General features: G+C 38.7%; 1 protein-coding gene across 3 annotated transcripts in view; it reads right to left on the bottom strand.

Annotated features, from left to right (window-relative positions):
* The window catches only part of LOC135688266 (acylamino-acid-releasing enzyme), a 66,865-nt gene that overhangs the window by 23,650 nt on the left and 18,810 nt on the right, over nucleotides 1-24,405 (bottom strand). Inside the window, exons 2-5 of one of the 3 annotated variants that reach the window (XM_065205043.2) lie at nucleotides 21,161-21,414; nucleotides 20,860-20,947; nucleotides 1,757-1,832; nucleotides 1,503-1,604 (exon numbers count right to left, since the gene is read on the bottom strand). In XM_065205043.2, the coding sequence (XP_065061115.2) occupies nucleotides 1,503-1,604; nucleotides 1,757-1,832; nucleotides 20,860-20,947; nucleotides 21,161-21,414 (520 nt within the window). Of the gene's footprint in view, nucleotides 1-1,502; nucleotides 1,605-1,756; nucleotides 1,833-6,991; nucleotides 17,873-20,859; nucleotides 20,948-21,160; nucleotides 21,415-24,405 lie in introns of those variants that run through there. The other 2 variants (XR_016144953.1, XR_010516367.2) reach the window with 2 other exon arrangements.

Genomic DNA, 24,405 nt, shown 5'->3' with positions numbered 1-24,405 from the left:
GAGAATTAGAAGCAGCTTGTTGCAACGTGAAATTAAAAATATTTTCACAACGAATGGATTAGGGATCGCGTGTTAAAACGTTAGGTCTTCACTGTCAGGTTTCCTGAAGCAACTTTTGTCAACGCAAAACTAACGCTAGAAAAAGCGGTTACCATTTGTAGGAGTGAGGATACAGCAAGATAAACTATTAGAGAAATTGAAGACAGGCTTCAGATGTTGTTCACAAGATAAATAAATCAGGAAAACAAACATCAGTGAAAACGTCAATTCTAATGTTCACTGTAACTTATGATGCTGCAATTATTTACATTAGATTTTGTTGCAGTGAACACCAGAGTGGGAAAGAATCTTACCCAGCCAAAGTAAAAAAGTAACAATTGTGGCAAAAGCAAGCAATTAGTAGTTAAATTTACAGAGAAAGAACGGAAAGCAAATCACGTTGACGATGAAACTGATTTAGTTGTGTCCATCAATGTGTATGAATGCATTAGTTAGTTTACACCATCAAGAAGACAAAGATATATCCAGATATGATGATAAGGTCCACAACAAAACAAGTGTCTGTTCAAGGCGACAATAGTTCCTTATTGAACTCCTTATTGAAACAGATCAAACTGTATTCATGGATCGGCAACAGAATAACTCCTGTAGGTTCTGCTACAAAAGTCATCGAAAAGCCATTAAAAAACAATTTTTACAGGCTTACATTTGTTTGTGTTAAGACGATCTTACACCAACCTCTTGTGAAACTGACATCATAATCATTGGGAGTTGGAAAGCTGTTCACGAAGCAACCAGTTCATGATCAAAGGCTTCTAGCATTACTGAAAAGTGTGAAGATGTAGGAATTAAGCTGGATGATCAAGCCGTTGAAAGATACACGCAGAAGACCACAAGGATTTTGAATGAGACTTCAGAATTATAACATCGCTGTACCATATAAACCAGGATTGGAACAGTAGATCGCCAAAAGACAGAGTCGTAGTCCACAAAAATAAAAAAAACTATAACATTGACAATGCAAATGTAGGTAATAACCATCTTATGTTCTTATTGGTGAACCACGGAGAAAGAATTTGCTGAACGGAACAAACAAACATGAGACAATGAAAGAGGTGTAGAATGTCATTAGTATAGGATTGCCAGATAGCAAAAGTCAAGTTGCTAACAGCGTTAAGCCATATTTCAACCAAAGAGTTGAATTAGCAATTAATGAAGCGGTTGTTTACAGGAGAGAAAGAGTGAAAGTTCTACTCATACTGAGGCCTGCGAAAGGGGAAAAATACAATTCCTTTTTAGGAAAACAAGCTTGTCTAAGGAGAAAACTAAGTTACCAGTAGCGATACTAGAGCGTCCATGGCAAATTGGGACATTAGCAAGAAATCTGCAAATTCAGCAGGAAGCAGGAAGGGAAAGACGAATTTAAAACACAAGTAACTATCAATGGCGACTCGCAGTTATAACATTTGCAGCAAGCTAATTAGAGTTTAAAGGATCATTACCCTTTTTGCGTTGAAAAAATGTCTGCCGAGTCTCCCTCTTTGTTTCAGCAATGTACACCAGTCTCCTGTTATCAGCTGACCAATTCAAACTTGAAAATGTTACTGCAAAAATTCATAGTTAATCCAAATTAAACCAATGGGAAAACGAATTTACATAATATTTAATACAAATATTCAGCCTAGATGATAACAGGACCCTAGTCTAATTTGAAAGTTGAGACAATTGACAAAGTGAAACAATAAGCATAACCAACCATCATTGTAAACGTCGCCATGAATGTCAAACTCCGTCAAATTCAATGCCTTTTGCAGAAAACTTTCAGACCAAACCTGCAAAAATGTAGATCATAACAACAGATTTTCTTTATAATTAAAAAAAACAAAATAGGTTTTTGTACCGCAATATTTGAAAATGGCAAAAAATAGCAGAAACATAGCATACTGAAATACTTTTACAAATCTATACAAAAGCAAGGTTTGCTTTCCATCTAGATCTATTTATTAAGTAGCAAGCCTAAAAAAATTCACTTTCTCTTCAACGTCCGTTATTTTAATATTCGGTTTTATTTTTTTTGAAATCTATCAAAAAAAATAAGGTAATTCCACCGAAAACAAAAAATCACAGAAATAGGAGACGTAGAATTAATGGCTTAGCTACGATTTGGCGGTGAAGGGGCGAAACCCGGACAAATTCCGACAATATTCCGATGAAATTTAGTGATGTTGACAAATTTTCTGACATACACCTTAGAAGTTTGGTGGTTGCCTCCACTTATACGTCGCATCAAAGGACCGTTGTTTGTTCATGCTCGCATTTGTAAACTTATATTACATATATTATCGCTACTCTGCTATTACGCATTTTAGAAACCGATATGATAAAATAAGAGCAAAGCTTGTAGGTTGTAATAAAGCTGACAAATCAGCCCGGGTATAAAAGCTAAATAAATAACCATAGAAAATACTCAACCATAAAGAACATTATCTCGGTAACTGTACAAATATAACATTTCTTCAGGGCATATAAATGTTTAAGCATATAAAAATAATATACAAGTACAGCGTTTTGCCGAATTACTGTCCGAAAATCTTCCGGGATTTTTCTTGCAAAAACGGCTTTTCAAGATCTCTAATTGTTAAATCTGACTCAAACTTGAATCTTTGAATTTGGTCAACAACTGGATCATCAGTAGTTATTGCATCATGAAAAGTGTTTCTTCTCGAAATTGTTCGCTGTTCAAAAGTTGCAGGGAATCCAAGAGATTCACACCGCTCTTTTGCTTTGGCTATTATCGTGTCGAAGTGACCATTCTCGCAACGCATTGCCGTCAACTGACCGATGCATGCTTGAATAAGGTGACAGGACACCTTATTCAAGAGAGGGCCAATATTAAGAAGAGGGCTTTGAACCTTGTCGGTAGCAGCTTTTGTGATGACTAACACATCAAACCAAATAGCAACATCACGAAGAACTCAAACTTTCCCAGTTTATTCAGTAATCCTTGAGCATCTGCAGGGCCGTAAATCTGTCATGTGAATTGGGAGGGTCAGCAGGGCGGATGAATATAAAGTATGCAGTGGGTCATGGCACCACAAGGGATTTATGGTATGTGTTATGGAAACAGTTGAGGGGCAAATTACTTTAAAAACAAAAGTGAATATTTTTGGATTTCTCAAGACTTTCTGCTCTATAGAAGGTATTTACAGATTTTCCTTAGTACATTGACTTGTGTGTATGATTGGATTGATAACATTTTTCAGAGACGGCCCCAAAAAATTGAACCTTGGGAGCTAAGAATCAAGTTTACTGTCGTAGGAGGACCCACCATGGTTGGGTCTGACGCGAAAGAAAATTTTTGAAATTTTACCTTCTAGAAAGGCTAAAAAAGCATCCCCCAGACTAAATTTAATAAAATACTAGAATCGCTCAGAATATAAAGTTCGGCGTTTCTCAGAAGAACACAGATTATTGTTTATTGGGTGAAATTTTGGAGGGGAAGAGTCATGCTTAAACCTTAGTGACAGACTTTGGGGAAATATGGGACGCTGTTGTATTGATTGGTAGAAATTTACTTTCTGAACAGAAATGTGCGTCTTCCTTATTTTGACTGATTTCAGTAGGCCATGTTTACACATATAAAATGAATACATTGTAATGATACAGAAAGTGATTTACTAAATAAAAGTAAATAATAGACAAATAATAGAAATGTACGTAAATAAGTTAGTAAATAGGTCAAATAAAATGACAGATCGCTCTCTTTTTATTTCATACTCTGTTTTAAAAAATAAAACGGTAGAAAACAGTAGAAAACGGTAAAAAACGGTAGAAAAAGGTAAGTTTTTATCTTGTAAAAATTTTAAAAACCACTCTGCTTACAAAAATAACCTTTGTGACTGAGGTTTGTTGCAATAACACAGAAAACGTAGTTTGGTTCTAACCCGGCTACCAGGGATTTCTTTCTTTCAAGGAAAATGATGGTAATTTCTCCAAAAAAATCGTTTTGCTCCAGATTTTTGGGGGGGTCCAGTCCCCCCCGTCCCCCCCGGGATTTACGGCCCTGAGCATCTGCAAGACCATGTGCATCAAGCTGATTGTTTTTATCAGCTCCTCCAGAGCTTCAACGTAAATTTCGAAGTTGTCTCTTGTATGCTGAACTGCATTGGCACGAGTTGCCCAACGTGTGTCGAAAAGTGCTTTGGGGGTTTCGTGGATTTTCCCTGCATTCTCTTGTGCTTTGTGCAACTGGGCTATTCGCTTAGGACTTGCAGCAACAAAACTACACAAGTATTCTAAAACTCCAAAGAAAGACCTCACTTGCACACTGTTTGTTGCTGCCTTTACAAGAACAAGGTTCAGGCGATGCGCCATACCCTATAGTCTCGCATAAAGGCACCGGCGCCTATATCCGCATATTTGAAATTTCTGGGTTTCAAGTCAAGAAAATAGGGCCGCGTATAGGCGCCAGGCGCCTATAATTTGTTGGCAACAAAATCACTTTAAATCGCGAAAAAATCATTTTGCATCACAGCTTATACTAAGAAACAACTCAACTGCAGAAATTTTACAGATTAAAAACACAATGTTATAGTTCTACGATAATGTCCTCGTCGTGTTCTTCATCAGAACCAGAGCCTTCGTTCTCGTTCTCGTTCTCATCGACTGTGTTACAATGATCTCTGTCTTCGTAAATTTCATTGCTCGCCTCTTCAAGCTACAGCAACATTTCGTTTACCTCTAAGATTGCTTCTAAAGGCACAGCTCGATTCAAAATCGTATCACGGAACCGTGAATGAAGCTTGTGGTAGTCATCATCCCATTCGATGTATCCGCATTGCTTGAATCCTGATAAAGAGAGCCTGATAATCAACAGGATCAATATGCTGTGAAAGTGTAGTGATTTCAATATTGTAAAATGGGCCATATTTGCACTCATTCATCGATCATGCCATCACCACGACATCCCCTTACGTCATTGGTGGCATCACATACCATAGGACATTCCCTTCACCATTGTACACAAGTTCACACATCTATGTCATGCTACATTAGTATCGTTCCTATAAAAGTTCTGAAAGATGGTGGAATTGTAGGACACATTCCACGACTATTTTATAAAACTTGCACCCTCCTTTTGCTGTCCGGTGGCTCCATGAAAGTTTGCGTGACAGGAAGACGAGGGAACAAAGAGGAAAGGGGCTGGAGGTCCCTTGTTTAGTGACTGTCAAGGTGTTAGAACATATTCTATCAAAAGTAGAACCAATTATTAAAGATATATGTAAAAAACTAAATGGAAATAATTGAATCTTCTATTTGAAAATCACTTTATGTTATTTCTCTGTCAATTTACGGTAAGAAATATGATATTCAAAAAACCGGGCCGGATATAAGCGCCGGCGCCTACATACGAGCGGCGCCTATATGCGAGATTATAGGGTACAGTGGACGTAAATGGCTGTCGGCCTGATTTCTCGCACCAATATCTGCAATCCACCACGAATTCCAGACATTGTTGAACAGCCATCCATTGCTTGTCCTCGTATCAAATCAGAATCAAGGCCATACTTGAGTTCTATCAACTTGTCACGAAAATCCACTGCCTTAGACCCATTCATCTCATCAAAGCAGAGAAAATCCTCCAGTGGCTTTCCATTTTTTACGTATCTTATTGTTTTTATTCACTTTATTTAATGTTGGTTTACAAAATAATAGCTAATAAAGAGCTAATTAACACTAACTTGTAACAATAACAAATACAACTAAGAAAAATCGTGATGTTTACAAGTATCCAATATTAGAAATATATGGTGTGCATAATCTACGCGAGCAAGTAAGATCCGTTTGCCTAATTTTAGTTTTGAATACTTAACAATTTTCTGTCGATCGAATGTCTAATGGTATAGAATTCCACAATTCATTACATCGATAGGATACTGTATCCAGTCCATAAGTAACAGTGTTCGGCGTTTTTTATCAAAAATTTAATTTTTAAATTATATGCAAGTTCAATTAACTGAAATATTTCTTTCATAAATACTGGATTTAAGTTACTTACTGTTTTGTATATTTCTATTGCTAGTAGTTGTAGGTTCTTTTGATGTATCCTGATATCATTTTTTTGTGAGAGTATATTTTCAAAGCACAATCATTGTAAGCCACTCTCAGTGCCCTTTTATGGATACTTTCAATAAGTTTTCCAGATTTTCGGCTACAATACATCCATAAAAAAGGGCAATAGTTAAAATGACTAAGTATAAAGGTTTCATCAATAGTGATCTTTTATATTCATTCATATAAGGGGCCACTCTGACTAGGGCATTTATCTTTTCACCTGCTTTTTTACATAAGTTTTTCATATGTTTTCTACAAAGTTTAGTTTACTGTCTAAAGTTATTCCAAGTAGTTTGGCCTTCTGATTGTGGCATTTCTTATTTTAATATTTGCTTTTTCAGTTCTGGTTTGTTTATGTCCATTTGTCATAAAGTTACATTTGTCTTCATTTAGTAACAATGAATTATCCTCAAACCATTTACTTAGAGTTGCTACTTCTGTCTCTAATTTATATATTATATCATCAATATCTTTACCTACTGACCATATTGTATTGTCATCGGCATAGTTCTAAAGATTTTCTGTAGTCATGAAATAGCAAATATCATTTAGAAAAATGTTCAATAATAGGGGGCCGAGAACTGATCCCTTTGGGACTCCTTGTGCAACATTTTTCCACGTGCAATGCCGTAATAAAACCAGATATTGTTTGCTGAATCCATACGCATGTAGTTCAGCAATAAAGAGGTCATGTGGGAGGCAATCAAATGCTTTTGATAAATCAATCATTATAATACCTGTTCTTTTTTATCGTCGAGATAAATTTTAAAGTTTTTAATCAAGCGTATCAACGCATGTTGTGTACCATATTTTTCACGGGATCCGCATTATACATCATTCTTTCATATATCTTAGAAAGTGAAGGAAGAGCACTTACCGCCCTGTAGTTCCTTTTATCATTTGGATTTTCTTTCTTAAATACTGGTGATACATCTGCTTGTTTTATTGCATTGAGAAATTCACTAGTTTTGACAGAGTGGTTAAAGAGAATTTGTAATGTTTCAGAAAGTTCTTCCACTGATGTTTTGATGACTTTAGATGGTATATCATCAGGGCCAGTTGCCTTCTTCGAATCTAAAGAGTTTATTTCTTGAATTATTGTTTGTATATTTTTGTTATAATTTGATTTTGAATTACTGTAGATATTGAGCTGATAATTCTATTCTGAATTTCAGGAGAAGTGTACTTTCCCCTCCCCCCTCCGACTTCTTGCTTGAAAGATGAGCAACCAGAACTGGATAATATTTTGCCACCAACTGTAGCAATTCCAGGTAGTTACCACTTTTTTCAAACGAAGACATTTGTGCTTGGCTTTCAAACTGATCACCTCTGAATGAAATCTCTTGTAATGCCAAAAAAAAAGTTATGGAGAAGATTCGATCTAGGATCAATAATGTCTTCTCCCTATCTGTTTCAAGTTACCTCTGAAATTCTGCATAAATTGTTTGGCCATGCAGAAGTCGCTGCTGAAAGACTCCCACTGTGCAAGACTAATACAGTGAAGCCTTGTATCTTCGTGTGCCCTGATCTTCTCGATTCCTTTCTTGAAATTTCCAACACCTATCTGGCTCCAATTTTTCTCTAAATCTTTTTCTGATGTGCAAGGAAAAAGCCAACAGCAGAAACAAAACATTTTTTGCACTTTTGGAGAATATATCAACCATTCGCGTAAACTCTTATTTCTTTTATACCATGATTGTTTAAAGCATCTACCATCGATATTCTTCGAGAATAAGATGCTGGTTGGTTGGCATAGTCCATGTCGCACAATTTTGGCACGTTGTTTGGCTGTTATTCTTGTACCTCGGAAGTTAGCCAGATCCGTTGGAAACTCCTCAAAATGATTGGTCACAAAGTCAACTGAGATTCAGAGTGTAGCGTAGAGGCGACAGCCTGATCACCCATTCGAGCAGCAGTATCTGGTTGAAGTTACATGTCACTAAGAGCCGAACAGGCTTCATTTGATTTTCCAGTCAAGGATTCCTGGAAAGTTTGTGACGATGAAGTCGATGATGCTTTTTCTTCAGGAAATGTCTCCGGGGTTTCTTTTGTCGCTAGAGAAAATGGACTTTCCGGAGCCCCAATAATCTTGTATGGAATGCATCGGTGGGCAGCAATCATTTCACAATGGTATTTTTCATTTTGTTTTCTTCGGTAGTCACTATAGACAGTACTGCCGAAAGGGGGTAGCCGGGGGCAACTTCCCCGGGGCCCTGGCCATTTTGGGGGCCCGTTAAAATTGAAGCTGTATTATTCTGTCATATTTTGTAATGATATTTAAGCGAAGACTTAAAGTTATGTTGTAATTACCTACCGTTAATTACAGTTGACCAAAACAGACAGCTCTGTCAGGAAAGAATACAGTAGAATCCCGTTATAAGTTATAATACTTGGTTATTACGTACTTTCGGATATAACGTACTGGAGTGCTTGGTCCCGGTGTAATATGCGTTTTGGTACCCTCTGCAAAAGTGTAACATTGTAAAACGCAATGTGTTTCAAATCATGTGATTTCATCGTAGTGCGATATTATGACACGTTATAAATAACAAATTGAACACAATGCTTTTTTGAGTTTAAAATTTCACATTTTTCGATCAAAAAAACTTTGGAGTCGCCATTAATGTTTTACTTTTTTGTTAAAACTTAACAAGGGAAATCACAGCACTGCTTCTTGTTAGTACCCCTTGTTAGACATAGTTTGATTGTTCTTTACGTTCTGAACAATATAAACAAGAACATTTGTGTTCCAAGACCGGTTCGCATGCTAAATTCCACCATTCGTTTCGGTTCTCTGTTTTTTAAAAGCTTGGGTACGTTTTGTATAAGAAAAATTGCCATGCGTTTGTGTACCGGGACCATTTTGCATGCTAAATTCCACCATTCGTTTTGGTACTCTATTATTTAAGTGCTTTGGTACGTTTTTGTATAAACAAAATTGCCATGCGTTTGTGTGCCCGGACCGTTTTGCATGCTAAATTTTACCATTCGTTTTGGTACTCTATTGTTTAAGTGCTTGGGTACGATTTTGCATAACCAAAATTGCCATGCGTTTGAGCACCCGGACCGAAATGCATAAGGTTACCGAAACGCATATGACACCGGCAAAAGGTGTGCTTGGTTTTAATCAATTTTTACTTACCCTCGTTACAACGTACTTTTGATATAACGTACTTAATACGCTGTAAAATGTTTTCTCACCAGTCAATTTAGATCAAATTTGGAGAGACCTGTTGAAGAGAAGAACTAAAAAGAATTTCGAAGTAAGTTTGTCCTCCTATCAACATAAGTCTGGTGGTCAGAAACGACGGGAAAAGAAGGAGAGGGACAAAGAAACTAAGACAGGCGCACTAACATTATTTGATGTTAGTATTAAAAAGCGAACTGAAACTGAAAAAGAAACTTCTGGGCTCGAAAATGAACAAACCGGTCCACAACCTACTCTCAGATAAGCCAGATACCTCAACATGGCCAGAACTCTCAGATAAGCCAGATACCTCAACATGGCCAGAACTCTCAGATAAGCCAGATACCTCAACATGGCCAGAACTCTCAGATAAGCCAGATACCTCAACATGGCCAGAACTCTCAGATAAGCCAGATACCTCAACATGGCCAGAACTCTCAGATAAGCCAGATACCTCAACATGGCCAGAACTCTCAGATAAGCCAGATACCTCAACATGGCCAGAACTCTCAGATAAGCCAGATACCTCAACAAGGCCAGAACTCTCAGATAAGCCAGATACCTCAACATGGCCAGAACTCTCAGATAAGCCAGATAAAACAGTGTCTCCAGCAACTTTACAAGCAACCCCAAGTCAAGAGGAGTCAGCTCATAGTGAAATAACCAAGCCAGTACATTTCGGCTTCAACATTGGAACGTCTCCAGCCGCTCCTACAACAAAGGAACTGGAAGAAATGATACGAAGAGGCCATCTAGCACATCCGAGCAGTTTCCCAATGACATTACCTGCAGAAAATTTCCAACATCTGTGCTGAAATTCAAACAACCGAACAGCCCTGCTAAGAGTGCTTCATTCTGTTTGCCATGTAGACTTTTCACAAGTTCAGTAGAACATACATCATCCAAATCAATCTTGGCGTCCGCCAATGGATGGAGCACAACACAAAAATGGAGAAAGTTTCTCGACCGGCTTCCTGAGCATGAGCACAGCACGGTGCACAAGAAATGTTACCTCACCTGGCGACAATTTGAGAGGCGTTTGGAAGAATTTTCTTGAGTTGACATGCTCATCAATGAAAGGATTCTCTCAGAGGCTCACGAATGGAAGATGATTCTTGCAAGAATCATTCATGTCGTTGTCTTTCTTGGTGAAAGAGGACTGCCTTTCCGTGGATCTTCATAAAGAATTTGTGATATTCACAATGGGAATTTTCCAGGTCTTATTGAGCTCCTTGCTCACTATGATCCAATTCTACAAGAGCATGTTACAAAAATTCAAGTATCACAGGAAAAAGGTGAAAAACTGCAAGCTCATTTTCTTTCAGCATCATCTCAGAACTAGTTTATTGGTCTTTGTGCAGAGTATGTTGGTAGTCGTGTCTTGGATGAAATTGATGATGCAAAATACTATTCAATCATTCTCGATGGAACACTTGACTGAAGTCACGTTGAACAAACTACTTTATAATCCGCTATTTGAAGAGGGAGCTGGAAACTTTTGTTGTGAAAGAGCTATTCTTGACATTTGTTGATTTTTGTAAGAAGACTGGTCTTGAAATAAGTATTCTAATCTTGGAAACCTTGAAAAAGTTTGGGATTCCACTTGCAGACTGCCGTGGTCAAGGATATGATAATGCTGCAAACATGTCTGGCAAATAAAATAGAGCCCAACAGCATATCCTTGCTGAAAATCTCTTGTGCCTGTACTCACCCTGTGCCTGCCATTCACTCAATCTCTGTGGAGCAGATTCTGCAGCTTGCTGTAAAGAAGCAGTGACATTTTTTGGTATGGTAAAAACAGTGTACAACCTATTCTCCTCAAGTCTCCAGCAATGGTCCATCCTTCGAGAAAACATTGGATCCTCACTGCACGGCCATAAAGTACATTTCCTCTTTTCCTCCATTCCGAGGAAAAATTTGCAGTGATGGAGCAAGCAAACGGAAGAATCAAAGTCGGCTGCCCTTACTCCAGGAATTAACGTTCGGTCGCATAGAAGGAACAGACAGTCAAACGCTAGATATCCATTGCTTGAATCTGCTTTTTTGGACTACATCAAAGAAGAGAGAGGTAAACGTAATTCTGTCACTGGTGAGCAGATACACAGAAAGGCGATGATTATATTTCCAGCTATGTATCTAAGCAATAATGAGCGCTTTTCTGCTTCTTGCGGATGGCTACGTCGAATGATTAGACGAAATAACCTAAAGTTTCGTCGAGTTACAAGTGTTGGGCAGAAAATTCCTGACGATGCCCCAGAACGTTGTGATACATTCTTAGCTTTGATTAAAACGTTGGATGATTTTGACATCATAATGAATATGGATGAAACTCCTTGCTATTTTGATATGCCATCGTCCACCACCTTCTATTTAAAAGGGGTAAAGACAGTGAACATTAGAAATACTGGCAATGAAAAATTGAGATTTACCACTGTAAGATTATCCGGTATATAACAAGGATAGAACACTCGAACTCGAACTTCAATACTCCATTTTGTATTCTCACGCATAACATAACATAACAAACCGGGCGTATGCCCAACATAACATAAATACGATGCTAATAACGTCACACCCTTCCTCCAAAAAAAGAATAAACAGAACAGTAACATAATAAAAATAATTGTTTTTAAAGTTTGCTAATCAGAAGTTGTGGCCAGCGAGGTAGTCAGGCCGAATTACTTTCCTGCCACTCCTTGTCGTTACTGGCTGGTAAAAGTTCAATTGCCTGTGATCAAATCTTGTCTCAGCAGGTCTTGCAGCTGCTGTCTCTTCTTCAGTAGCATCAGGTCGTGAGTGAGGTACCTCTTGCGGATCAAATTGCTCGATTTCAGATTGGTGATCTTCATAAGGTCGAGCCACTGCTTCTCGTTCCTTTATGGGGAAAATGATTGAATCTTCTTCATCTGCAAAGAAAGGCTCTATGGTTTGACGTAGAAACTTTCGATTTCGTCTGAAGATTCTTCCATCTTCGGTTTTTACATAAAAGATCTTACACCAACTAGCTCTATGACACATCCCTTGCTCAAGCGGCCTGTTCTGGCGGAATTTCTTGGCTTTATCCGGACTACATCATCTTTCTCTAATGCACTTAGCTCACTTGTGCCTCTGTTATAATACTTTGATTGTATCTCTTTCCTCTTTCGAAGTTTATCTTGGACACCAGTGACAACCTTTGGTTTAAGGAGCTTCTTCGATATGGGAAGCAGTGTTTTAGCTCGTCTGCTAAAAATACGTTGGGAAGGAGAGCTTTCCATCCCCTCAGAGGGCGTGTTTCGCCATTCTAGTAGCACAAGTCATTGCCAGATTCAGTCGCTTTTTTCATTAGCATCTTTGCAGTTTTGACGGCATTTTCTGCTTTGCCATTACTCTGTGCGTACTCTGGCGAGCTTAGCTCGGTGGTAAATTCATATTCTTTGGTAAAATTCTGAAATTCTTTAGAGGAGAAAGGTACGTTGTCACTCATGAGCTTATCTGGTATGCCATGAGTGGAGAAATGTCGCTTGAGCTTCTTCTTAATTTCCCCAGCAGTTTTGTAAAATAGACGATCTATCTCAAAGTAGTTTGTCGGCAGGTATGCACGAGAGAGTGTGTCTGCTAGAACAATTTCTTTGCCAGGTTTATAGCAGATTTTAGCATCGTATGATTGCAATCTTAGTAGCAACCTTTGCAGTCTCTTTGGAACAGAGGCGAGTGGTTTGTTGACGATTGAGACAAGTGGTTTGTGATCCGTCCATAGTGTAATCTCTCTGCCATAGACATAGGTATGGTAATGTTCCACTCCAAATACTTGTGCAAGCAGCTCCTTCTCTATTTGGCTGTAATTTTGCTCTGCAGGGGTGAGGGCTCTGCTTGCATATGACACGGGACGTCCCTCTTGCACGAGCACGAAACCAAGCCCCTTTGATGATGCATCAGCCTGGCCTTCTGTTGCTGCCTTATGGTCAAAATACTTCAGAACTGGTGCCTCACAAATTGCTTTTTGTATGTCAGCAAAAGACTTGTCATGATCTTTTCCCCATACCCATGGTGCATCTTTGTGGGTCAAATTTCTTAGAGGTTCGCATACTTCAGATAGTCTGGGAAGAAACTTGGCCAGGTATTTTACCATGCCAATGAACCTTTGTACACTAGCGACATCTTTCGGCTTGCTCATCTTTGTGATGGCTTCAACTTTTGCGGGGTCTTTTTTAAGACCATTCTGTGTTAGGGTATGACCAATGAAGGAAACTTCATCGCACTTGAACTTGAATTTGTCCTTGTTCAGCTTGATGTTTTTTTGTTGACAACGTTTCAAAAGTGCCAGCATGTTCATGTCATGATTTTTGACACCTTCTTCGTAAGTTTCTTCTCTTCCGGTAACAAGAGCATCGTCAGCGACTGCATACACCCCAGATAGGCCTTCAATGCACTGATCAAATTCGTGTTGAAAATGTTCCGAAGCTGGTTTAATTCCAAATGGCATCCTGAGGTACCTCCAACGCCCCCATGGTGTCTGGAACGTTGTGAGCATGCTTGATTCTTCATCGAGCTCTATTTGAAGGTACCCTTCCTTCAGGTCGATTTTGCTGAATACCTTGACACCTTCTAGCTCTGGCAGCACATCCTCGATGAGCGGTAACGGATAATGACTTCTTTTCAATGCTTTGTTGAGGTGTTGTGGATCGATGCACACCCTCAGTTTCCCATTTGGTTTTTCTGCAATGACGAGATTTGATACCCAATCTGTTGGACTTGTAACTTTCTGAATGACATGAAGATTTTCCAGCCTTTCCAATTCAGCCTTGAGTTTTGCTTTAAGAGCGATTGGTACTCTGCGAGGCGGCATGACAACAGGGGTTTGTGACTCATCAACATCTAAGTGCAATTTGCCTGGCATGTGACACAGACCTTCAAAGACATCTCCAAAACGGTTCTCTATATCTGCAATACTGAGTGGAGACACTGCGGTGGTCGATAAAACTGTTTCCATGACAACCGTTGGTTGTGCCTGTTGATGTGTGCTGTTTGAAGCAATACTGTTAGAGCTAACATTATCTACATTTGCGTTAAAGATATTAGCATAATTAACAGTCAGAAGTCCCATCTTTTGTGCTGCATTTGCTCCTAATAATGGAACATAGTCACCTTTTACAACAACATATCTGACAGTGTACTCAGTCTGGTTCTTTGGGTTTACTACCTTAAGTTTACAAATACCATTTATCGGTAATACGGCTTGGCTGTACAGGCGCAAAGAGTGATCCAATTTTTCAACTTTTGTGCCTGGAAGAACGAAGTGTTTTGGAAGGACATTACAGGTAGCACCTGAGTCAAGTTGAAAACAAATTTGCCTGCCTTTTATAATCATGGAGGCAAAAATTTTGTTCTTAGGAGGGGACTGGGACACAGCATTGATTGCCAGATTATTTTTGGGTGAAATTTCAACAACGAGAATTTCATCATCACTTGAAGTGTTTTCTTCCTTCACTGCATGTATTTTGGCTTTAGAAAATGTATCTCTCATACCTGGTGGTTTCTTCAAGCTGCACTTCTCAACAAAATGGTTTCTCTTACCACAACCAGAACAATATCTGCCAAAGGCTGGGCAACTCTCTTTGTTTCTTTTATGGCTACGCCCACAAAATTTGCAGTCGGAAATAAAACCTCTTGTGTCTCCAGTGGTCTTCCTCGGGCTGCTTTGCTTTCCAACATTATGGGCCATGAGGTCATGATTATCATTTTGGCCAGCCATTGTTCTTGCTTGAGCAGTAATTGTTTCTGTGGCCCTGCATAAGTCAATGCATTTAGATAATGAGAGTTTTGGTTCTTGCAGTAACTTACGTCACATAGCATTGTTGTGAATGCCACAAACAATTCGGTCACGTATCAGCTCATCATCAAGTGGTATAAATGCACATGTGGCTGCGAGGGCACGCAAAGAGGCCGCATAAGTTTCAATTGACTCTGTAGGGCCCTGTGTACAATTATTGAATTTATACCGTTCGTAAATTACATTTGTTTCTCCAATACAGTAAGTAATCCATAATTCGAAGATTCGCTCAAATTTGCTTCCATTGCTTCCAATTCTCTGCCAAATTCCCTTCTAAGCTTAATCGTGGGGGTAATGGCACGTTAAATATGTACGCCGATGTACCGCTATTTCCTTCAGTTGAAGCACTAGGCCCAGGCAAGATTGGATCCGGATCTGTCATCGCGAAACAAGAACCAGCAAAGCAATCATTTACCTCCTAAACATCAAAGATGGATGTTTTACCTGACACCATGTAAGAATATCCAGTATATAACAAGAATAGAATACTCGAACTCGAACTTCAATACTCCATTTTGTATTCTCACGCATAACATAACATAACAAACCGGGCGTATGCCCAACATAACATAAATACGAGGCTAATAACGTCACAACCACTGTGTTGTCTGCTGGAGTACGCAAAATCGATGATTATTACGAAGGAATATCCTTGCCACCAATGGTTGTCTTCAAAAACCTAACCAAAGCCCCAAATGGCAATTTCCCTAAAGGAATGGTAATTGAGGGTACGAAGGGAGGCACAATGAGAAGAAGTATTATGCAAGATCGCTACGGACCAGAACGGTGGAAAAACCGACCAGGATGTTTTTTCCAGCAGTCTAAATCTCTTCTGATCATGGATTCTGCCAAATCTCACTTGGGAGATGTGTCTTAGTTTTTCAAGATAGTTTTTCAAGAGGTACAACATAGAATGTAAAATCATCGATGGAGATATGACTCCATTGCTCCAGTTTATTGACACACATATCAATAAGCCATTCAAAGATATTCTCAAAGAGAGGTGGGCAGAGTGGATCGCATGTGGTACCGAAGAGTTCACCAAGCAGGGCAACCGCCGTCGTGCATCTTACGTAATGCTTTGTCAGTGGGTACTTCAAGCATGGAAGGCAGTAGCAAAACCAGCATTCATCGTCAGTGGATTCAAGCAATGCGGATACATCGAATGGGATGATGACTACCACAAGCTTCATTCACGGTTCTGTGATACGATTTTGAATCGAGCTGTGCCTAGAGAAGCAATCTTAGAGGTAAACGAAATGTTGCTGTAGCTTGAAGAGGCGAGCAATGAAATTTACGAAGACAGAGATCATTGTAACACAGTCGATGAGAACGAGAACGAGAACGAAGGCTCTGGTTCTGATGAAGAACACGACGAGGACATTATCGTAGAACTATAGCATTGTGTTTTTAATCTGTAAAATTTCTGCAGTATACAGAGTTGTTTCTTAGTATAAGCTGTGATGCAAAATGATTTTTTTGCAATATAAAGTGATTTTGTTGCCAACAAATTATAGGCGCCTGGCGCCTTTACGCGGCCCTATTTTCTTGACTTGAAACCCAGAAAATTTAAATATCTGGATATAGGCGCGATTTGACCTGATATTTCGCATTAAATGTTTCTGTAATTAAGATAGTCCTCATATCTATCATGCCTGCAAATTATTGATTAGGACGAGATTCTTGTTTTTGATACTAGCTCCAGTAATACAATTGATCATACGATCTGTCTTGCCTACACTACCTGTTATCAATTTTTTCAGTAGCGCAAAGAGTTTCATTATCTTTGACCAGCATAGAGTTTTTGGTAAAAAATAAGATAAACATTGTGCATGCACAGTATAAGCTGATGTTTCTATTCAATGGTAGACACCTCTAATTCACTTCATTTGAATGCCCACTTCCAAAGAGAACACCTCGCACAAAGACTTGAGAGTCTGCGCGCAGGCTACTTACAATAGGTTTCGTTAGAGACCAAAAGTGACCAAAAGGGGTCATTCATTCGAAGTGTTGTTTTTCAAGAAAACCTGACGCGCATCCAGCCGCCCACCCTCATTTTTTAACTGGCATAATAAGGCAGTTAACGATTATGAACATTGTATTCGGGCACAGAAAATTTTTACGGGATCAACCCAATCGTTTGACGAAATACAAGTTATGATAGTTTTGAGTTGATGCTTGCCTCCCAAAGGAAGCAAATGACTCACTGTAAAGTCATTAATCTCCTTTGACCAAGAATTCATGACATAAAGAATCTTGCATGACCTCTATCCCGAAAATCTTCGCCATAAATTCACTGAAAGATCCGTGATTTCAGAGTATAGAACCAGAAACCGTGGAGACCTGCAAATTCCCAAAGTTAGGTTAGAGTATGCAAAGCGAGGTTTTCTATTTCTCTGGTGTCAAAAACTGGAATGATATCCCTAACAACATTCGAGAAAAATAATCAATCGCTCGTTTTAAAACAGGTTATAGAGAGTATCTTTTGAACCCAAACACGACCCCTTGGTAGAGCAGCAATATGCAAATAGTTCTTTTTTTAATAGTTCTTTTTTTGTAAATAATTATTTTCCTGCTGAAAGGTATCTCGTGTAAATAAATATTGATTGATTGAAATATTGACTGATTGAGCAAAAACAGATTGCCACATTAGCTGCAATTCGCAAATCATCTATCTGCAGCCGTTGCATGACCACCTTCCTGGCTGGAAGGCTGAACAAAGGATGTCTATCAGAGGCTGTTTCTTTCTAGGCCTGAGATAACAATCTTAGAACAAGCCATCTATCAGAATAATGCTGAGCACCTTCTTGGCTGGAAGTCTAAACAATGGGAGCCTATCAGAGGCTGTTTCTTCTAGGCCTGAAATAACAATCTGATAACAAGCTATGTATCAGAATAATGCTGAGAACTTTCTTGGCTGAAAGTCTAAACAAAGGATGTCTATCAGAGGCTGTTTCTTTCTAGGCCTGCAATAACAATCTGATAACAAGCTATGTATCAGAATAATGCTTACCTTTAAAATAATGCAATATATCCTAGTTTTTATGTAACCTGAATTAAAGGAAGGTATGTAACATGAAATTTCAAACAATTTCTAGCAGCATAACTTATTGGTGAAATTAATTTTTCAAAAGACTTCATTGCTAATGAAGGGCCCCCTCGGATGAACATAAAATAAAACATTTGCCTATATATTAAAAGTGAGGTTGCCTAAATCGTGACTCAGTGAGTCGTGAGTCAGGAGTCGTTAGTCGCGAGTTGTGATCAGTAACACATTATATATACATATATTGATTCTGAAGAAGCATACATGATTGTTTTTTTACTGATCATCTATTTAAATTTTTAAAAAACATTACAGTCTAGAGCTTTTGAATACATATATATATATATGCAGGTCATCAAGCAGGCGCTGGATAGAAGGGAAAACCGAGAAGTGGCTACTGATACCCTAGTGGGGTTGGCATCTTTGGTCTTGGATAACAATTACTTTGAATTTAACGATAAGATATATAGGCAGAAATTAGGCACGGCTATAGGTAATAAGCTTGATCCAGCGAATCTAATCTTTTTATGACCCGGTTGGAGGAAAGGTTAAGGGACTCTTCGGTGGAAAAGCCCCTCATTTGAGTAAGATATATCGATGATATTTTCTTTATCTGGATGCATGGGGAAGAGAAGCTGAAAGAGTTCATTGACCATCTCAACAGTAGCCATGATACCATCAAGTTTACTAGCGAACACTCAAGGGATAGTATAAGTTTCTTAGATGTACAGGTTATTCTAAGTGAGGGGAGTCCTGTCGACAGCCTTGTTTTGCAAGCCTACTGATATACATCAGTACTTGCATAAGAAGTCTTGTCATCCATGGCACACTAGAAAAGCGATCCCCTATAGCCAGGCACTTAGGTATCGTAGGATTTGTTCTGAAGATTGCTTTCTCGAAGATCAGGTAGATGAGTTAGCTTGATGGCTTAAGGACAGGGGATATGAAGAGTCTCTAGCTGATGAACAGATAGATAAGGCACGTAAGTTAGATAGGGCGACTCTTCTTGATAATTCGGGTAGTAAAACCAAAGACCAGAGGAGGGAGGAAAGGGTTCCATTTGTACTAACATACCATCCAGCACTCAATGGATTGGGGAAAGCGGCAGGAAAACTCCAATCTATGCTCAGCCATTCGAAGGAGCATAGGAAGGTGTTTCCTGGGCCACCTATAATTGCTTTTAGGAGATGTAAGAACCTTAAGGACATTTTGGTCAGGGCTAGGCTCAGTAATCGGGGACAAGGGGGCACACATACTGAGGGATGTTCTGGTTGTGGTAAAGCTCGTTGTCAAGTGTGTAATGTCATGAGTAACTGTGATAGTTTTAAGTCTAAGGTAACTGGTAAGGAATATAAGATAAATTACCTATCAGACTCGTTTAACTGTGATTCGTCTAATGTGGTGTATTTCTTAGAGTGCAATGTTTGTGGTGTGCAGTTTGTTGGTTGCACTAACACGCCCTTTAGATTAAGGTTTAATAAATATAAGGCATGTAGTCGTAAGTTAGTCAGGGATCCTCAGTACCTCAGGCGGAATTTTTCAGGCACTCTTCTGGAGAAGGCCACCGGGGGTTTCTGCAGGATACAAAGGTTAGTATAATTGTAGGCTTACTGGGGGGAATAGGATGCGAGAAAGCTTCTGGGAGTATAAGCTAGACAGTTTTTCTCCTAAGGGCTTAAACACTAGACATGTTGATACATAGGTTTTAGGCTATTTCTTTGCATGTACTTTTTCTCTCTCTTCTGCCACTAGCACATTCTTCTTAAACAGGTGTTTCTTTTTGCTACAAATAACATTTGAGCCCCCGGTAGACTTGCATTGCCGCCTACTTTAGCAGCACCTTCTCCTGTGCTTTCTTCTAACCCTCCCATTGAGTTACACTTTTACCAATAACTATTGTAATAGGCAATTTTCCTTTAACCTCCTCATTGTACTCACTTTATTGTACCAACTCTATTGTATTAATTCTATTGTATTGATTTTGTATATGTTAGCTCCATTTGATTTGTAAAATATTACTGATGAAGACTTCAGTCGAAACGTTTAAGCGATAGTGTTTTTTCTGAACAACGCTACGATTCAATGATACACCTTTGCTGGCATCTTCTCTGGACGCAGGGGTGAGGAGGCACCCAGGTGTAAAGGAGCATACTGATCATAAGCCTAGAAATGTTCTACCTGGTGGACTGGCTGATGAGCTAGCAAGGACTCAGAATTATAAAAGACAATGTATATACATGTTTCTATTTATTATTTATAGCAGTACGGTATATCTATACGGACACACGCCTCTTTTAAGTTGAACTTACTGACAACAAACTTGATCCCAGAACTCCTAACGACACAAGATTATGCGAGAGGACCCAACGTGATCTGGTTGAGGTTGGTATTACACTATTTTTTCTTAGTTTTTGACAAGCTGTGCTTGTCCTTTTTTATGGTTTCAAACCAACTATTAAATTTGAGTGTCATATTTTTATTCAGCATAGGAAATTGTCTTAGGAGTTTAATCGACTCATTGCAACTCATTGCGACTCATGATTCGTTGACTCATTGACTCACTGGCCCAAACATTAGTAATTCTCAGTTACAAGTTTACTGTCGTTTGGTAAAGGCTATCACTTTTGCTAAAATACCTTCCCTTACCGAGCTGCACATGCATCTAAAAGCAATTCTCATAAATAAATTTATGAAACAGACCTCTAGGAGGAAAACTGGCTTGTCTTTCTTGGCTGCTTTTCTTATAACAGCTTTCAGTTTACCATCTTTTGAAATTTGTTGCAAGATTCTAAAAAGGATCGATAACAAATTGGTCAAAATGAATTGGTTAACTGCAAACACATTTCCTTGAAAGGGATGAGAGATAGAGTAATCAATGCTACTTAAAACTAATCATAAAAAGAGCAAGCCATTGCGGTATAATTATCCACATTGTCCGTTAATGTGGGTGTTCTCTGCAAGAAATTTATACACGAACAAGACAAAACAAACATATACTTACAGGCTTTCTTCCCGCGATGGAAAACAGCACTGCTTCCAAACAGCTGCTTGAGTTGCCCAATCAATGTTTAATTTCGTAGAAGTGCTGAATTTAACTGCTTCGCTGTTCACGGGATCGTTTTGCGACAACGTTGTTGAAACGGTACATTGTGTTTTATCTCCATTATTCTCACATGACAAAACTTTTCCACTAGAAACCTTTGGTAGCATCGAAAGTACTTTATAACTGTTAGTTGCTCTGGCCACAAAATATTCCTATTAAAGAAAAAGATGGCGTTTGAAAATTTTGCTATACATTTCAATTCAATAGCCTATGGCTGGCATTTGTACGCTAATCATTACCAGTTGTGATAAAGTTGATCCGATAACTTTCTTCTTCCAATAACAATGATACAAAACGTGTTCAGCAAGACATCTTCATAAAGAAAAACGAAGTAATATCGAACTAAATTGCCACTTTCTGGAGGTCCAAAATACGTGTCTGATACTGTCAACACGTAACGCACTTTTTCCTTTGGGAGCACTTCTTCCTCTTATTGGAATAAAAAACATTGAACTTGAATCAAAAGACAAAGAAAGCTTGGGGAAAGTGTGTCAAAGAAAAGTGAGAATGAAACACCGGTTTAAATGATGCAAATCGCTATATAAAAATTATGATTGAATTCTGTCAAGCCTGAATTTCCACAAACATTTGCATTAATGCGGGTGTTCATATGATGCACGTTACTTTGCTAATTTGTCACTAAGTCACATGTAAACTCTTTGTGCAGCTCAGCTAGGTACTTCTTGCATAATATCCGCCAAGCTCGGAAGTATCTCACTAAAGAAGCTGCTGAAAAAGCTAACCATGCATTTGTCACATCTCGGCTAGATTGCAACAATTCTCTTTTATATGGTTTGCCAATGTGCTAGATAAAAAAGTTGCAAAAAATTGTGTTGATTCAAGACGTTTACAATGGGACAATACCCTTTAAAGAAGCATCGAAGTCACCCCTTAGATGTTGAATAGATTCAACAGTCGTTGGTGTCATATCCTATCATTCTAAGAATCATAATGTACTAGATCCAGTTCCCCACATACGCAACTTTTGTAGTTTGTGAATGGATTATAAGATGGCCTACAGTTAGCACACTTCGTGCATTACTAGTCGTAACTTCAGGTCACAACATTGGCGACGAGGATGGAAAACGGCCTACAAAGACGGATAAAGTATTCAACTCGACAACTATTGAAGAAACCCCACTTGTCATTGAACACCACGCTTCGGAAACAACTCAGAAAAATTCATCATTCTAACAAAATTTCAAAGATATTCCATCGACAATTGTCGACGAAGAAGCCGCTGCATGGGAAACGGCAATTCACATTGTCACCCAGATGAGAAGGTTGGCTCGTCAGCATCGAAAGAGAAATCCGTTACTTTAAATAACTGACGCGATTGATAAGAAAGACGCTTTCATCAGCTACTGGGGAAAGGAAATTGCAAGGTTGGAGAAGAGTTTACCAGACACATCGGACGTGAGATCGTTGAAGCCAGACAGACAGTTGCGAACAAGGGAGCGAAAAGCAAACAACCAACGAAAAATGGCAGGGGAGTAAAGCCAAATAAACAAGACAAACGCAAAAACCCCCAGGCATCGATCAATCCAACCGAAACATCTAAAGAAGAAACTAAGATCACAGAAAGCAATAGAATCAAAATTCTGATTGTGGGTGACTCGCAACTAAGGAATTTAAACTGAGAATGAACATAGTGAAAATATTGAGAATGAACACTATTCTGTTGAAAATAAATTCAAACTTGGAATGAAAGTCAAAGAAAGAGTTAAGCAACTGGGAAAGTGGACAGTGATGTAACAATAATACAAGCTGCTACCAATAATGTTGCATCAACAACCCCACGGGAATTATGTAAAGAAACAACGGAAACGCTTAGAGAAATGAACAACCCCAAGGCAAAGGTAGCTTTTTCAGCAGTTTATCCAAGAAAATATTCACATGAGCTCAATGCCAAGGTTTCTAAACTGAATGGGCTTCTGGCTGAAACACTACCCCTTAATGGCATTGATATGATCGAAAACAATAGCATTCTGTTTAGCAATCTGAAAAGTGACGGTCTACATTTAATTGATGGAGGAATATGAAAGTATGCGAGTAACTTAAATAAATTTATAAAATATTGACAAGGGTGTCATAGCTCTTATTTGTAATGGGTGGAGCGAAGTGTTGACAAAGATTGCATGCACTTTTTGCATATTCAATGAAAATATGATACAGGGCGGAAATCGTTCGAAAAAGCGTTCTTCACAGACAAACTTTTGTCTATATGCAGCCAATTCCAATGGCATATGCCTCTCCTTGAGAATAGACGCAGGGAGAATTACTCGAGGAAAAGAGATGGCCAAAAATTTTTCCTAAACATAGTCTCCCCCAAAAAACATAGGAATGAATCATATTGCATGACAATGATATTGATATCATTGGTCTTAGTGAAACCCGATTGGATGAAAGTATTAGGGATAACGAAGTTTCGATAGAGGGTTTTATAAATCTGGACCAAAAACAGATCTAAATAACTACAGGCCAATCTCTGTAATCTCAGTGTTTTCAAAATTGCTAGCACGGCTAACACATGATCAGCTGTTTGAGTTTCTTAAAACCAATGAAAGTATTACATACAGCCAAGCAGCTTTTCGGAAGTCATACTCCACAATAACACCATTGATAAGCAGCACAGACTTTGGAACATCAAAATTTTTCTCGATCTTAAGAAAGCTTTCGATACGGTCGATCACGATCCGCTACTAAATAATTGTGTGCATACGAATCCTACGTAAATAATAGAAAGCAGTTTTGCACTCTGAATGGTCAGCATTCAAAAGCCAGAAATTTAACCTGTGGTATTCCCCAAGGTTTCTTGTTTGGGCCCTCTTCTATTCATCATATACTTGAATGACTTAGAAAAATGTCTTAAATTATCCAGGGCTAGCATTTATGGTGACGATACCAATGTAACGATTGCATCGGATGATCTAGCGAAACTAATTAAAGACGCACATCATGAGCTTTCGAATCACTCTGAGTGGATGAGGGTGAATAAACTTAGCCCCAATCCTAAAAAAACGGAATTTTTTCCTTCAATGTACCCCTCCACGATGTTACAAAAAACTGCTCCACTTGATCCTCTTGCCACATGACCAAAGAGTGCAGCTTTTCTCTTTGCTATGGTGGAAAGAAGCATACGG

This window comes from Rhopilema esculentum, chromosome 19 (genome assembly GCF_057945365.1).
Source record: "Rhopilema esculentum isolate cy_ngs chromosome 19, ASM5794536v1, whole genome shotgun sequence".
In the NCBI taxonomy this organism is placed as follows: domain Eukaryota; kingdom Metazoa; phylum Cnidaria; class Scyphozoa; order Rhizostomeae; family Rhizostomatidae; genus Rhopilema; species Rhopilema esculentum.
This window is presented reverse-complemented; position numbering and strand designations above follow the sequence as displayed.